Source organism: Zootermopsis nevadensis, unplaced genomic scaffold (genome assembly GCF_977971745.1).
Source record: "Zootermopsis nevadensis isolate Lab colony 2312 unplaced genomic scaffold, Znev_1.0 Znev_ptg000020l, whole genome shotgun sequence".
NCBI classification, from domain to species: domain Eukaryota; kingdom Metazoa; phylum Arthropoda; class Insecta; order Blattodea; family Termopsidae; genus Zootermopsis; species Zootermopsis nevadensis.
In genome coordinates, this window is record NW_028259152.1 from 15,260,140 (window position 1) to 15,275,862 (window position 15,723).

At 40.0% G+C, this 15,723-nt stretch overlaps 1 protein-coding gene across 2 annotated transcripts in view; it reads right to left on the minus strand.

Annotated features, from left to right (window-relative positions):
- The window catches only part of LOC110835845 (uncharacterized), a 171,399-nt gene that overhangs the window by 63,841 nt on the left and 91,835 nt on the right, over positions 1 to 15,723 (minus strand). For both annotated transcript variants that reach the window (XM_087351905.1, XM_087351904.1), the window contains exons 2-3: positions 2,883 to 2,990; positions 649 to 813 (exon numbers count right to left, since the gene is read on the minus strand). In XM_087351905.1, the coding sequence (XP_087208031.1) occupies positions 649 to 813; positions 2,883 to 2,990 (273 nt within the window). The remainder of the gene's footprint in view (positions 1 to 648; positions 814 to 2,882; positions 2,991 to 15,723) is intronic.

Here is a 15,723-nt window from a genome sequence, read left to right on the forward strand (position 1 = left end):
GATTCCCTGGGGGTCTGTCTTAAAAGTAAGCCTATAATGCATCCGAGTACATTCGGGAGGTCAGGTAGGTTTTGAAAGGATGCTGTCTCGGTCAGGATAAGGAAGTATTCTGAGGTGAGTGCCAACGGTGAGTCAGATGCACCGGTAGAATGAGAAGACCTTGTCATGTACTATGTCAAGGACGTCATTCAATCCTTCAAACGGTAGCCCGGCCACTACCCCGGCGTTCGCAGCGCCAACCTCAGGGTGGCTGTGCCGGTCGGTAGACGCGGATTGTTCGCCCGTGGAGGCGGTGGGTTTGACCACCGGGCCTACGGCCGTGTTTCTCTTCGCGTGAATCAGCTATCAAAGTATAGACCACACTGGGTTTGGGCAAATTTTCCTACTTAAAGAAGCTACTTATGCAAAATTGTTTCATCAATTCTTAATAATTAACTAAATCAGCTTTGTACGACAGTTTTCCAACTTCTGAGTTCATTCTTGTCGCAAGATTGCAGCACAACTAATTTGGATAGATAAATGGATGAGAAATTAAAATTTAACAGGGAATACGTGTATATTTTAGTGATTTTTATCATAAATTAAGGTAGACACAAAAATAATTTTCTAACTTTTAGAAAAAAAGTACGTAACAAAATGAATACTTACTGGCCAAGAGAACAAGAGCTAGTTTCGCAATCACCGCTACGCTGTATGACATCACAACACGCTCCCGTGACATCACCATGGCTAACTGAAACACGCTGAGCACGCAGAACACGCCCAAGATGGCTACTGCTATCACCGCCACCAATCCTGCCAGCCATACTGCCACTAAAACATCAAAGTCATTGCAGTATGTTAAACACGAAACGACAAAATACAGTGTATTATTTCTACCAAACAGCTTTCGACTCCAAAAACCACTTACGTACTTTGGCATAAGAAAAAGTTAAGATTAAAAAAACTGATAATCAGTGTCGGACACTGCCGCAGTTATTTTCGTGAAAACGTCAATCGTGTATAGCATATTGAAATTAAACAAAATTTTTGTTTTGAATCGTTTAATTCATTTTCAACTTACATTTATTGAATACAGGAAATGATTATTTCTTAATCGGTACACATCCATACTTGGCCCAGGCTCGTCAGATGCCGCCTGAGTTGTCCGAGCGCGCTTACGTTGCCCATATTCGCGGCGGTACTGCGCGTTGGTTTTGGGTCCGGGCCCGGCGTTTTCGGTGTCATTCTCTTTGAAATTTTGTGCTCTACGCATTCGTGCCCGATTTTTGTAATTCTGGTTGTACTTTGCCCTCATATATCGCGACATTTTAAGAAAATCAGGAAATTTTCAAACTTTTTCAAATTCACAGCCTCGTATCTTTTTGAGTTTTTGAGATACACACTTGGAGGCCAGGATGAGTTGTAACATATGCACTCCTCTTCAAAACAACACTTGGTTCGCTCGGATCGGATAATTAGTCTCTGAGATATGATCCCGTTTATGGACACGTGTCGAATCCGGAAAGTCGAAAATCGTGGCTTCACTTTGCGCGTGCGCAGTTCGCGACGTCCGGCCGCCACGAATGTCGAAGCGGTACTGGCACAAACTTTCATCCTTCCTCTTTAAAACGAGACTAAGATGGCGGCGCTATGTCTATTTGTAGCCGAGTTATATAAGTTTTAAATTACTTCGACAGAAAGTGTCGCTCATTTGGGCGCGATTGCCTCCCCACACCCGGCATCGATTTTAAATACGTTTTCACGTCAAAACTCTCCTTCTTTCCCCTCACCAGTATTACCACCATGTATAGGTCGAGCGAGAAGTGCTGGCACATGCGCAAAGGACTGATTTTGGTCGTATGAGATGGACCCGTCCAAAGCACGCGCTAGAGGGGTGTCAGCTTCAGTTGGATTGTAGCTCTAGCTGTGTTTAGTTCGGTGCGTCACCGCAGCTGAGACTGTGCGACCCCCACTACTAATAAACTCCCCTCTCTCGGCTTACACATCGCGCATTTAGGAGCCACGACTACTCGCGTGTCCTATACCTGCCTGTCTATATGACTTGATTCAAACTTTACCTGTGGCGCTGAGACAGACCTAAATTGTTTCTGTCCTGAGTGTCTTCTGTTTAAATTTCATTCTAATGCACCAACTGTGATGCTAAAATGTAGAAATTTTTTTGGAGATTGCAAGCCTTTCAAAACCAAAAACACAATTCTGCCTCTACCTCAAACACAATGCAATCAGAGAAAGTAGAAAGAAGTGAAATATTTTATGGGCAAGCTCGTGATCGAGGCGTCCTTCACTCTGCCAACCTCCTGCCGACGGTCCCTATCCTGAACCATAAAAAATCCAAACCATACTTTCAAAACTTATTTCACTCAGATTTATTTTAATATTATCCTTCCACAAACGACTAGGTCTTCTGAGCGGTCGCTTCAGGCTTTCCAACCAAACATTTTCACGTATTTATTATCTTCTCCATGCACGTTACATGCCACGCCCATGAAATTTTCTTTCAGTGAAAAGTACAATTTACGAAAACCCTCAATATGAAATTTCCTCCAGCTCCCTTTTACTTAATTCCTCTTAGTTCCAAATATTCTCCTGCATAGCCTTGAGTTAAACATCCTCAGCGTATGTTCTGTTAACGTAAGAGGCGAAATGAAATGCCCACACAAAACAACATATAAAATTTTTGTTTTTCCATGTTCATCTTTGTCACATTAAGATCGTCGAAGGTGCGAGAGAAAGTGTCGTTTGGCCCCACTGAAATATGGATGGCGCTGACTGTTTAGGTTTCTTCTGACGTCAAAAGTCTTACTACCGCGCAGCTAACTTCAAGCCAGAGACTAGCAGCGCAAGAACCATGAGAATATTCAGACTGTATTTGTACTTACAGACGGGCTTGAATCTGGTGACGGAAGGGCCGCATCTCTCTCTGCCGTAGAGCAAATACTTGCAGAGTTGCCAGGGTCCGAAGTAACCAGACTCACTTCCAGGACCAGCTGAAACAATAGATCACCTGAACTTGAGCTAAATATCGAGAGAAGCACAAGATTCCATTTCCTACGTTTGCTTTAAAAATCAAAAGATTTGCCGTCGCAGGGCTTAGACACCCCAAGGCTTCCATTACAACGGATTGGGCCACATCGGAACCGCTCTCGATGGACTTGGCCACCCAAGGGATTAGGCCCACCAATCCTGATCCAAACTAAGGTTAACACCCCAGGGGCTTCACAGACCTAATCCGCCCTGAAACTTTGCTTCGTGGGGCGTAGTCCTTGTTACTCTTTCACTTTGTCCCAACTTCGCCCTTGGAACAATTAGCTGTGCCATCTGTGATTGGTCACATGAACAAAGTTACAGGACGTTATCTGAAGACGTCATCACTCATAATATCTTCAATCAGTAATGATACGCACTGTTTATGCTACACACTACCAGTAGCTTGGAAACACTGCATACTATCTTAAATTCTCATGTTATCATGTAACGTAAATAAAAACCAATTATGTTAAGAAAGTGTGGCACTGAGCTCGTATTTAATAAGTTTACATTACATTTCCATGTATCAGTCTGTAAATGTAATCCAGTGATTGGGATTACAGTAATCTTGAGACTTGCAAGGAATGCAGGAAATCCGTAGCGTTAAAGGCACTTCCTCACCCCGCAAGTCTCAAGATTACAGTCGTGGACTGTAGCTCATTCTAACGGGCTCCACAGAGAACGTTCCCGCTTGATTACACATGAAGACAAGGACAGATCCAGTTCTCGGAGCGTTTTATTACATCAGACGATGGACAATGTCCAAAAATCAATACGCTACCTGAGTTTAATGTGGCCAGCCCATAGAAATGGCTGACGATCGTATCGCCAACTTTCCCACGACACTTGCATATGGAAGGAAATCCACTGCTCTTTGCTGTCACCTCGCGCAGGCGCAGTCACGTGTCTTAAAAACTACTTACTGCAGGTTGCATACGAAAAGGCGATGCTTCTACAGCACACAACTTTCCTCATTCGAGGTTTCTCACACGCAACCGTTTGCAAACTGAACCAGAGAACTACGTTCGTGACACTACACTCGGACAAGTTCCAGAACATCACGAATTTAGCTGCCCGCGTACATTAAATATGTCTGTGTAGGACTACATGCCATCTTGCGTGGGTCTGTTACAAACACATACAACCTACTCGAAATACAGAGAAGAATCCGCTTCTGACGAGTGCACATACCACAAGCTGAGGACTGAATCTTGCTACTTGACACAAAATTAGGCCTAAAGCATGTGAAACTTTTCTCATTACATGAATGTCCACGGCACTGGGAATTGCTGCATTCCATGAAATCCAAGATTTTAAGCTGTAATTACTGCATTACAACATCGCAACAGAAATCTCATCTATGAGGGCGAGAATAAATGGTGTGTGAAGAAGGAATTAAAACATAGATTCAAAATATTTCTTTGCTACAGGGTGTTGCAGTTTATACGATTTGAAATTCAAGCATGACTGACGGTGTTTCGAGTACACGAAAATAAATCGATGAATCGTACTATCGAATACAGAGCGTCGCGGCCGAGTGGTTAGCACTCTTGCTTCGTATTCATTACGTATGAGGTTAAAATCTTCTGAGAGACCGGTTGACACGACTTAGATTCCTGGTCTTCCTCAGTCCTTCCAAGCAAATACCAAGATTGCTTCCTTCCAAATTCTTTCCAATTAATTATCCTTTCGAAGCTAAAGAGAGCGTTATTAAACACACCACAAACAAATAAATAGAATGTAACTATCCAATGTATCATTCGACAGTTTCCATCGTGACTTTTATTAGAATGATATAATTTGCCAGATTATAACGAAATACATTATGAACTATTTGACAATAAAATAACACAACAAATTGCAATCAGTGTAGCTTGTTGTCCGGTCGAGATTCGAACCGACTGAACCTACATACTCGAATTAAAATCCTGTACTCAATTTAACACTCTTGGTTGAACCTGTCTGATTAAAGAAAAAAATGTTAATAAAATAGTGTAAAACGAAAATTTGAACGTGAAGTTATTCACTTCGTATCTTAATCCTTCATCTTCGTTTTTCCTTTCTTTATATCTTCCATACTTTTATCTCCTTCCGTCCATTCTCCCGTATTTTCTTCTACCCTCAAACTCCTCGGCCCTTCTAACCCTCCCTTGCAATCGTCCCATTCTGTTTAGTTCACACATCAAAATGTCTAAAATTAATTATCACAAATTTTGTCATAAGTAACTTCATAAGCTTCACAATTATACATCTTTATAGACATATTCTGAAACGTAACACAAAACAATTTATTCCACTGAAACTATTCTGTCCCACCCTGATCGCGAACCACTTGTTTGAAACATACTTTGGGAATAAACATCAACGTTTATTGTGTTTCCGCGGACAAAATCGACAAATAAACACTTTCCATCAGACCGGTGGTTATCACTTCCGTGTTTATTAAAAAGAGAAAAAAATAACAGGGTGTTGATCCCGAGGGTAACTCAATATATTTCCAACACGTTACGACCACCTGAATAAAACAGCATCCACTCGGCACATCTACGGTCCGCGTCCTGACGTCGATGATCCAGGATCGATTAACATCGAAATTGGTTCGTCTTCCGTTAGTCGCTTTGTGTTACGTGGGTAACGGAGTCCACGGCGAGACGTATGAGATTCGTCCTTGAAGCTCATGGATTCTGGACATCTTAATAAGGACACCAGGTTAAAACAGCCCTTTTAAGTGCCAACATATTACGTCGTATTTTGTGTAAGAAATTTGTATTCTTTACAAAAATCGTTTCTAAAGTATGTTTTTTTCGTAAATAAGATTATCTGTGAAGATTTCTGTCTTCTGGGTTATTGCGCCGTGTAGTCTGGTAGATGTTTACCGACGTTTCAGAGGTCATACTGCCTCCGTCATCAGGGCGATGAGTATGAAGATTTCTGTCTTCTGGGTTGTTGCGCTGTGTAGTCTGGTAGATGCTTACCGACGTTTCAGAGGTCATACTGCCTCCGTCATCAGGGCGATGAGTATGAAGATTTCTGTCTTCTGGGCTGTTGCGCTGTGTAGTCTGGTAGATGTTTACCGACGTTTCAGAGGTCATACTGCCTCCGTCATCAGGGCGATGAGTATGAAGATTTCTGTCTTCTGGGTTGTTGCGCTGTGTAGTCTGGTAGATGCTTACCGACGTTTCAGAGGTCATACTGCCTCCGTCATCAGGGCGATGAGTATGAAGATTTCTGTCTTCTGGGTTGTTGCGCTGTGTAGTCTGGTCGATGTTAACCAACGTTTCAGGGGTCATACTGCCTCCATCATCAGGGCGATGAGTATGAAGATTTCTGTCATCTGGGTTGTTGCGCCGTGTAGTCTGGTCGATGTCCACCAACGTTTCAGAGGTCATACTGCCTCCGTCATCAGGGCGATGAGTATGAATATTTCTGTCTTCTGGGTTGTTGCGCTGTGTAGTCTGGTCGATGTTAACCAACGTTTCAGGGGTCATACTGCCTCCATCATCAGGGCGATGAGTATGAAGATTTCTGTCATCTGGGTTGTTGCGCCGTGTAGTCTGGTCGATGTCCACCAACGTTTCAGAGGTCATACTGCCTCCGTCATCAGGGCGATGAGTATGAATATTTCTGTCTTCTGGGTTGTTGCGCTGTGTAGTCTGGTCGATGTTAACCAACGTTTCAGGGGTCATACTGCCTCCATCATCAGGGCGATGAGTATGAAGATTTCTGTCATCTGGGTTGTTGCGCCGTGTAGTCTGGTCGATGTCCACCAACGTTTCAGAGGTCATACTGCCTCCGTCATCAGGGCGATGAGTATGAAGATTTCTGTCTTCTGGGTTGTTGCGCTGTGTAGTCTGGTAGATGCTTACCGACGTTTCAGAGGTCATACTGCCTCCGTCATCAGGGCGATGAGTATGAAGATTTCTGTCTTCTGGGTTGTTGCGCTGTGTAGTCTGGTCGATGTTAACCAACGTTTCAGGGGTCATACTGCCTCCATCATCAGGGCGATGAGTATGAAGATTTCTGTCATCTGGGTTGTTGCGCCGTGTAGTCTGGTCGATGTCCACCAACGTTTCAGAGGTCATACTGCCTCCGTCATCAGGGCGATGAGTATGAATATTTCTGTCTTCTGGGTTGTTGCGCTGTGTAGTCTGGTCGATGTTAACCAACGTTTCAGGGGTCATACTGCCTCCATCATCAGGGCGATGAGTATGAAGATTTCTGTCTTCTGGGTTGTTGCGCTGTGTAGTCTGGTCGATGTTTACCGACGTTTCAGAGGTCATACTGCCTCCGTCATCAGGGTGATGAGTATGAAGATTTCTGTCTTCTGCGTTGTTGCGCTGTGTAGTCTGGTAGATGTTTACCGACGTTTCAGAGGTCATACTGCCTCCGTCATCAGGGCGATGAGTATGAAGATTTCTGTCTTCTGGGTTGTTGCGCTGTGTAGTCTGGTAGATGTTTACCGACGTTTCAGAGGTCATACTGCCTCCGTCATCAGGGCGTTGGTAAACATCTACCAGACTACACAGTGCAACAACCCAGAATACAGAAATCTTCATACTCACCGCTGTGAAAACCTCTAATCATATAAGATTGTCTGTCTACTCGTCATTGGAATGATCAGTCCCTTATTCAATACGCAGACTACATTACCTATTTGCACGACCTATAACCTCAGCAGTAAATTGTCACAAAGCACCAAAGATTCAAATCAGTTTTGATTTACGTGAACAGAATTCCATGAACTATTTGTACTAACCAATGTTTACCAAAGTCTGAACATCTAAAGTACCAACGAAGCCCTAATTATTTTCTCACTGTGTTTGAAAGTGATGCACAGGACATACCAAAAGATTTCTTTGTAATTTGTGCCTACATAAATGAACTGAACTGTGAAATTACGGTTCCATTTATTGGGATCTCTTGTGTGTATAAAATACATAAAAACTGATAGCAACCAAATTCGATAAACGTTCTTTTAAATGTATATTTAGGCGAGTCGATCTAATTGTCCATCTGTAAGCATGTAACAACTCGATAACTGTTGAAGAATTTCCATTACATTTTTTATTGGTGTAGATCCTATTTTCAGGCGCTGGTACCATGGTCCTAGTATGCAAAGACGTGAGTTTTAATAAAATCTGTCGACACATTCCAGTTATTATTCAAATCGTACAATACCAGACACTGCATAACTCACTTTTTGCATTTTTATTTTCGAAATAACTGGGCGGGAAATTCTCATGTACCAGGTAACGGGGCAAACTCGCGGAGAATGTTCGCGATGACGCCATCATCCAGCCAGACATCTCGTCCGCTCACAGGTTAACGGCAGAAAACTCTGTCGTCTCTGGTGACATTGACATAAGTCGAATGCCACTCGCCATCTGGCGAACGCGCCAGAACTCTTGCATCTCGCGTACATTTCCTGGCTGGCTTTCATTTTCACGAGAAGCGTGTTTGACTTCTACGTTCTGGAAATTCATATATTAACAGCGAGTTCATAGGAACCGATGCGGTACATAACCTGACACTCTAGAAACCACGATGTCATAGTTTTGTCTTATTAATCGTGTCTTAACGCCACGGTGGTCTAGCGGTTAAAACGCTGGTCTTGTAATCCTGGGGTCTCGGGTTCGATTCCCGGCGGTTCCCGAATTTATAACTTGTGTTGGGCAAGGCCGTGGTCTAGGCAACACGGAGTTTTCCTCCGGGAGCTTCCCCGGTTTCTCCGTGGCATCCCAACAATTACTCCATTCACACACAGAAGAAGGTAATGGCAAACCACTTCTGGATCATCTGCCAAGAACGTATATGAACAGGTCCCAGTCCGAGAAAAGGATCGAAGGATCCTGTTCATATGGACCTGTCGTCAGACAGAACACTAAATAAATAAATAATCGTATCTTATCGTGAATTTTAGTCTGTGTTCTGAACGAGTATGATCGAGTGTGATGAATCACTGAAATACGAGCATCTTAAACATCTCCTTACGCTTGTAACAACACGATAATATACGAACTGATTTCAATTACATATTTAAAACTCTATAGAGAAATGTATTAAACTTTTTCAAAGATTTTAATTGCCATTAGGACCGGGCAGGTTTTATCGACCAAATTACCTGATAGAATAAATGCTCTTTTGAAATTATATCAGTTAATACAAGAGAAAATAGTTGTATAAATGGCTGAATAAACATTAAAATTAAATGTCAAAAATGTAAAAAAGCTAAATTTCTTGCATAAACAACGATCACATAGCAAATTCCCAGAATACCTGCAAAATTAATATTTTTATTTGGTACATTTTACAAAAGTTTCAGTGGTTTCCTCGGAAAATCGCAATTCATATAAATAATTTTATGACACGTACGAATTGTGTTAGTGACGTCACAATTGTCTGGTTTGCTATATACAGACGAGGCGGACAACTAAGGACGCAAAGACTTTCAATATAAGATCTGGACAAAGCCAGTCTTACGATTCCCGAGTTATAAGACGACTTTTATAATGACATCGTTTCCTTTATCTGGAAAACTGCAAGACTTATATAAAACTTCCGTTTCATTTCTCTCTAGAACGCTGAATCAAAACATTTCTATCTCCGACAAATATTTTTCGTGTTACGCTCAAGACAAGCCAACGAAGGCATGCAACTCTTCCTTCAAAATGTCCACTGTAATTGTCCATTTCTAACCAAATTTTGAATCACTGGACACATTTCATTGTAATCCGTTCTGCGACTGTCAACTTATTGATGATGATGATGGACAGACATGGCGAAGCCACTGAGAAAATTTTTGTTACCCGGCAAGTGAACGCGAGTCGTTTTATTAAAACATAAAATAAACTATATTTGTTTAATCTTGTCAGTCTAATCACAATAAAATTCCTATTAAATATTAAAATATTGCTATAATTAACATTTAAATATTTAAAATATATTAAAATGATGTTCTCTATCGAAATGTTCCATTTACAATTACAACATGTCGTGTGAAATGTGATGTTCTAATTGTAAATCGAACATTTCGATAGAGAGCATCATTTTAATATATTTTAAATATTTAAATGTTAATTATAGCAATATTTTAATATTTAATAGGAATTTTATTGTGATTAGACTGACAAGATTTAAACAAATATATATTTATCACAATATGACGCAACTTTATCATCTCATAAAATAAACTAGCAACGAGAACAGACATTTTTGTGAATGTTTTGTGGAAACCAGAATTTTAAATAAAAATTCCGTTCCTACCCAAAAGAAAAAAGACGCGGATGAAATTTGTTAATGGTGTTTGAAGCGTATATTAAACACGCTTTTATAAAATTACGGGTGAGGTTTTGGTATGTTTAAATTTTTTTTTGCATGTAATAACAGTAAACGGTGTCTACATGAAGCATCTAGTTCATCATCTGCACGTGTTTACTCGTGTGATGTTGAGGCAACACGCGATAAAACGGAAACACAAAGTAGGAGAGACAAATAAAAGTAAGGACGAAGACATACAAAGAGGGGAATAAATGAGAAACATTGAGACGAAATATAAAAAATAAATTAAAAATATACCAGAAATTAAAAATATGAGACAAATTCAAAAAAAAAGAACGCACACATTCTTCAGATGTTTTAGTACGTGGTCGCGAAGGTACTATATGTATGTAGCCCATCTCCACTTATCTACGTACGATGAATTTTTTTAATTAAAATATATGTTATAAGAATTAAACATTAGCTACCCTTTCGCCAATAAAAGTGTTAACAGTGTAGCGGAACTGGAAATGTTGGCATTCATTTTGCGAAGCAATTCTGAGCGACGTGTAATCAGCGTAATTTAAATACGTCTCTGCAGGGAATTATATTGCCGCCATTAAACTTGTCTGGCCTAGCACGTAGTCTACATAAACAAAAAAATCTAGCCTTATTTCAGGAGCTTAGGAACAACAACGTACAAAGATAATTCTCATAATAACAAGGTTAATGTGGGGCAGTAGGGGAATCCGGGGTACGTTGAAACAAATTTAAGGTTTAATTTTCTGCGTGCTGGAAACAATTATACTGAATCTCGTGATGTATATTTTGTCACACGTCCTTTTTGGACGCATAAAAGTAACCTATGATATTTAAAACTGCCTCCATCTTCATGTTCAAAAAAGTTAGTATTTAATTAAAAGTCTACACAGCGGTACAACCCAGAAGACCAAAATTGACAACGTTATCACAGTAAAAACTTCAAGTCTCATACAAGAGATGGTTTTTGAGAACTGGGTACAGAGTAAAACATCTGTAACGATGAGTGATAGGAGAATATAGAAAATTCAAAATGAAGAACTTCTTACTTTGTATGCCACTGAAAACTAAACTACTTTCTCTCTGTGACTAGGCGAGTGTAGAATCAGAGATGAAGCCATGGTAAAACCGAAGAACTCTGAAACTCTACCACGAGACTGAACCCGAAATCGGGAAGCCACAGTCTAGGTGCCTGACCTATGACAAGGCGTGGACCTAGTTTTCATAAAAAAATTTTAGAATGCTCAAGCTACAAAACGTGACATGGGTGGACCATCGAACACGCAATGGAGGGAAATGCAAAAAACAGAAACTTACGAGGGTGAGTCAAATGAAAACCGTAATTTTTTTTTAAATTTAATTTATTTAGTGAAAGCGGTACACAACTATATCATTTTTCTACATAGTCTACATTTCGTTCAATACAGGCCCTCCAGCGTTTACGAAGTGTATGGATTCCTCTAGAAAAAAATTCTTGTGGTTGTCTGCGCAACCACTCATGCACCGCCTGCTGTATCTCTTCGTCAGAACGGAACTTCTTTCCTCCCATCGCCTCTTTGATTGGCCCAAACATGTGGTAATCACTTGGGGCTAGGTCTAGTGACTATGGCGGATGTGGAAGACACTCAAAGTGCAAGTCTTGGATTTTTGTAACTGTTGCACGGGCAGTATGGGGCCGAGCATTGTCATGTCAAGGACACCTCTAGTCAAAAGTCCACGTCGCTTTGATCTGACTGCAGGTCGAAGATGATTCTTCAAGATTCTTCACTGATCAAAAAACGAATTACAGAACGTTGTTCTCCTTTCGTGCATATAACTAGTGGAGCAGCCATCTTCAAACTGGCACTGTGATGGCGTTATGTTTGTCTGCATTATACTACCACCTATAGGATACTCTTTATAGCATTGGTAACATGTCTGCCAACTTATAGGACAATGGCGCGATATTTCGAATTTTTATCTCAGTTTTACGATTTTCATTTGACTCACCCTCGTAATTAAAAAATATGACACGAAGAAAATGCTTGGATACGTAAACCTAAGTATAAGGGTATTTAAGAAACAGATTGTGGAGTTGAACCGAATTCATGTAACTCAAGACGTGCTCGAGCTTTGGAGGCTTTTGTGTACGAGGAAATGTATCTTCGGGTTACAAAAATGGTGCTGAATTTATGTGGTAGTCTCAGCAATAACATTAATGGTAGTAAGAGTAGTAGTAACAGGGGTAATAAACAAAAGAAATCGACAATTCAGTGAACACAAACAAGGTCGATAATCGAAACCCTAAAGTCGAGAATACGACGCTGGAATGCTGTCATATGCTGTTATTCAACGTAGTATTTAATGAAACCCTCTACGAAGAACATCGTTGGCCCACGTTAATGGCGTGATTAAAGGGTGAAGACAGAGGAAATGAAAAAAAAACGAACTGATAGAAAGAAATAGAGAAAACTGCAAAGTGTAATAAATAAAACAAATTTACATCCAGTTCATATTATGTTGCCTAATGTGCTTGGGACATTTTTATACGAGAGAAAATCTTTGTGAGACTTGGAGTTGTCTCAGCAGCGAAGACGATGATAATGTTCTTCTTCCGACGAGTGTACACGACGCCGAAGAACGCCAACAGAAAATCTGACCTCCAAGTGCGATCTTCTGAGATGAATATGTAAGATATCATTAAGAAAATATCATCTGCAATCTTTTACGGTCCAGAAATTGCATTTCTTCCCGAGTACTGACACGTTCCCCTTAATTTATATATTTAGTTTCAAGTGAATAATTCATGAAGTCAACAGACTTGTTAAGGCACGTTACTTTGTTATATGTGAACGTCTTTACACTTTTAATACAATTCCATTAATTAGTAATTTAAAATACGTTGGCCTCGGAGTAATTTAAAAAGGTGCGATATAAAATGTTGAAAAAATTAACATAACCTTATTAAAGTCTACAGCGTTTGTTTTAAATATTTATTGAAATGGCAGGCCTGTAACGAAATGCAATGACAGAATTATATAATCTTCAACAAGACAGGATAATTTTATATTACTTGCCTTCGTCACAGGAGTGATGGCCTAGACAAATTCGAAAATAAATGGTAATTGTTAAATATATTATACCACATTCAAATTAAAATCAGTCCGCTGTAACTATAATGGATTCATAACGTCAAAATAATCATTGAAGTTAAAAGAAAAATTATTAAACTATTTTTATGTACATCTGTGACAAGAGCATAATTTTATTTTTTATGGTCGTTAAACCTAATGGCTCTTTCTGCAGAAAACAGTTAAGATTAATATTTAATTAATTATTCTTGTCCGTCTATTCACAATTTAAAATTAAGATAATTAAAATATCATGTGATGTTCCTTATCGATACATTCGATTTACATTTAGAACATAAGAAAAATATGTTCTAAATGTAAATCGAATGTATCGATAAGGAACATCACATGATATTTTAATTATCTTAATTTTAAATTTTAAATTGTGAATAGACGGACAAGAATAATTAATTAAATATATATCTTCACAATATGACGCAACTATACCAAGTTAAGATTAAATAAACGAAGACATTAATTTGTAATGCAATAAATATACATCATTGTCAAAGAGGTGTGAAAATTCACAAAGAATGCATTTCGAAAACACAACCTTTTATGTAAATCATAACAGCTGGTTCGTTTCAGACAAAACGATGTGAATTTTTCGTAATCTCAGACTTATTGTTGGTTTCTGATCCTGCAATCTAGCATATTTATTTTTATTTATTTAGTGTTCTGTCTGACGACAGGTCCATATGAACAGGATCCTTCCATCCTTTTCTCGGACTGGGACCTGTTCATATACGTTCTTGGCAGATGATCCAGAAGTGGTTTGCCATTGCCTTCTTCTGTGTGTGAATGGAGTAATTGTTGGGATGCCACGGAGGAAAACTCCGTGTTGCCTAGACTACGGCCTTGCCCAACACAAGTTATAAATTCCGGCATCGAACCCGAGACCCCAGGATTACAAGGCCAGCGTTCTAACCGCTAGATTATTTATTTATTTAGTGTTCTGTGTGACGTCAGGTCCATATGAACAGGATCCTTCGATCCTTTTCTCGGACTGGGACCTGTTCATATACGTTCTTGACAGATGATCCAGAAGTGGTTTGCCATTGCCTTCTTCTGTGTGTGAATGGAGTAATTGTTGGGATGCCACGGAGAAACCGGGGAAGCCTAGACCACGGCCTTGCCCAACAGAAGTTATAAATTCGGGCACTGCCGGGAATCGAACCCGAGACCCCAGGATTACAAGGCCAGCGTTCTAACCGCTAGACCACCGTGGCATATATATGTTACCATTTAGCTCGTATTTATTTACAGGCGGTTAATTGGAAATAATTAATACTTTTTATCTAAACGGATACACGCGTGCCACCATAACTGAAATGAAAATAAAAAAAATTGCCTGAGCGTCTCTGACAGCTGGTCTGCGGAGCCCTGCCATATTCCGTAGGTGCGAGTCTAAGACCTGTGCAATGTGCAAGACAGTAATAATATTTTAACTGTTGAATATGCATGGGGTAGTCGTAGAAGACTTACGCCAGAAGTTATGGATGATGTGAAACTTCCTCGTATCCACAGAGTCCATTGAAATCTTCCCATCCCCCATTTGTTTCGTGCCTGCGCTGGTACGGATAATATCTGTGGTATAAACTTTCGTTATTATCCATTCAAATTGTGCAAGGCTCTTTCAGTAAGGTAACAGGGATTCCATATTTATTACAAAATCGATGCGAAGACTGTGTTGTATTACCTATCTACACGAACAAGTTAATAAATCAAAACCTTTAATCTAGTGCGGAGACTATAAAATGCACATTTAATGAGCTCTCTCGAAGTCTGAACAGAGACAAGATTGTAATTCGTATATTGTTTATTGTTGTCGTAATTAAGTCTTACAAAGTAATTCCAAGACCCTGGACCGCGAACCCACGATAACATGTGCCAAGATTAAAGTTGATTCTTATAAAATTATATATTTTATAAATTATAACTGAAATATTATTTATAACCGGACTTTACCTATTGTATAGTTAGAGTGGGACTTACAGTAGGGAGGTACCTGGTTCGATTTCCCGTCAAACTATAGGACACACAGAGTAAAGAATGTCTCTCGAGACTACCCAGTGTGGATGGCAATTTGAATTGGGCCATGACCAACTCTTACCCAATCGTCGGTATTTATCTTCGGAGTAGTAATGCCGTGTGGAATCGTTGATAGGAACCAAGTATTAGAATTACTCTACCAGAAAGTTCAAATGGCGTTACAACCCCGATGATCAATACCGACATCATCATCTGAGTTAGAACCTCAGAGTTCACTTTCCAAAGAATCTCCTAC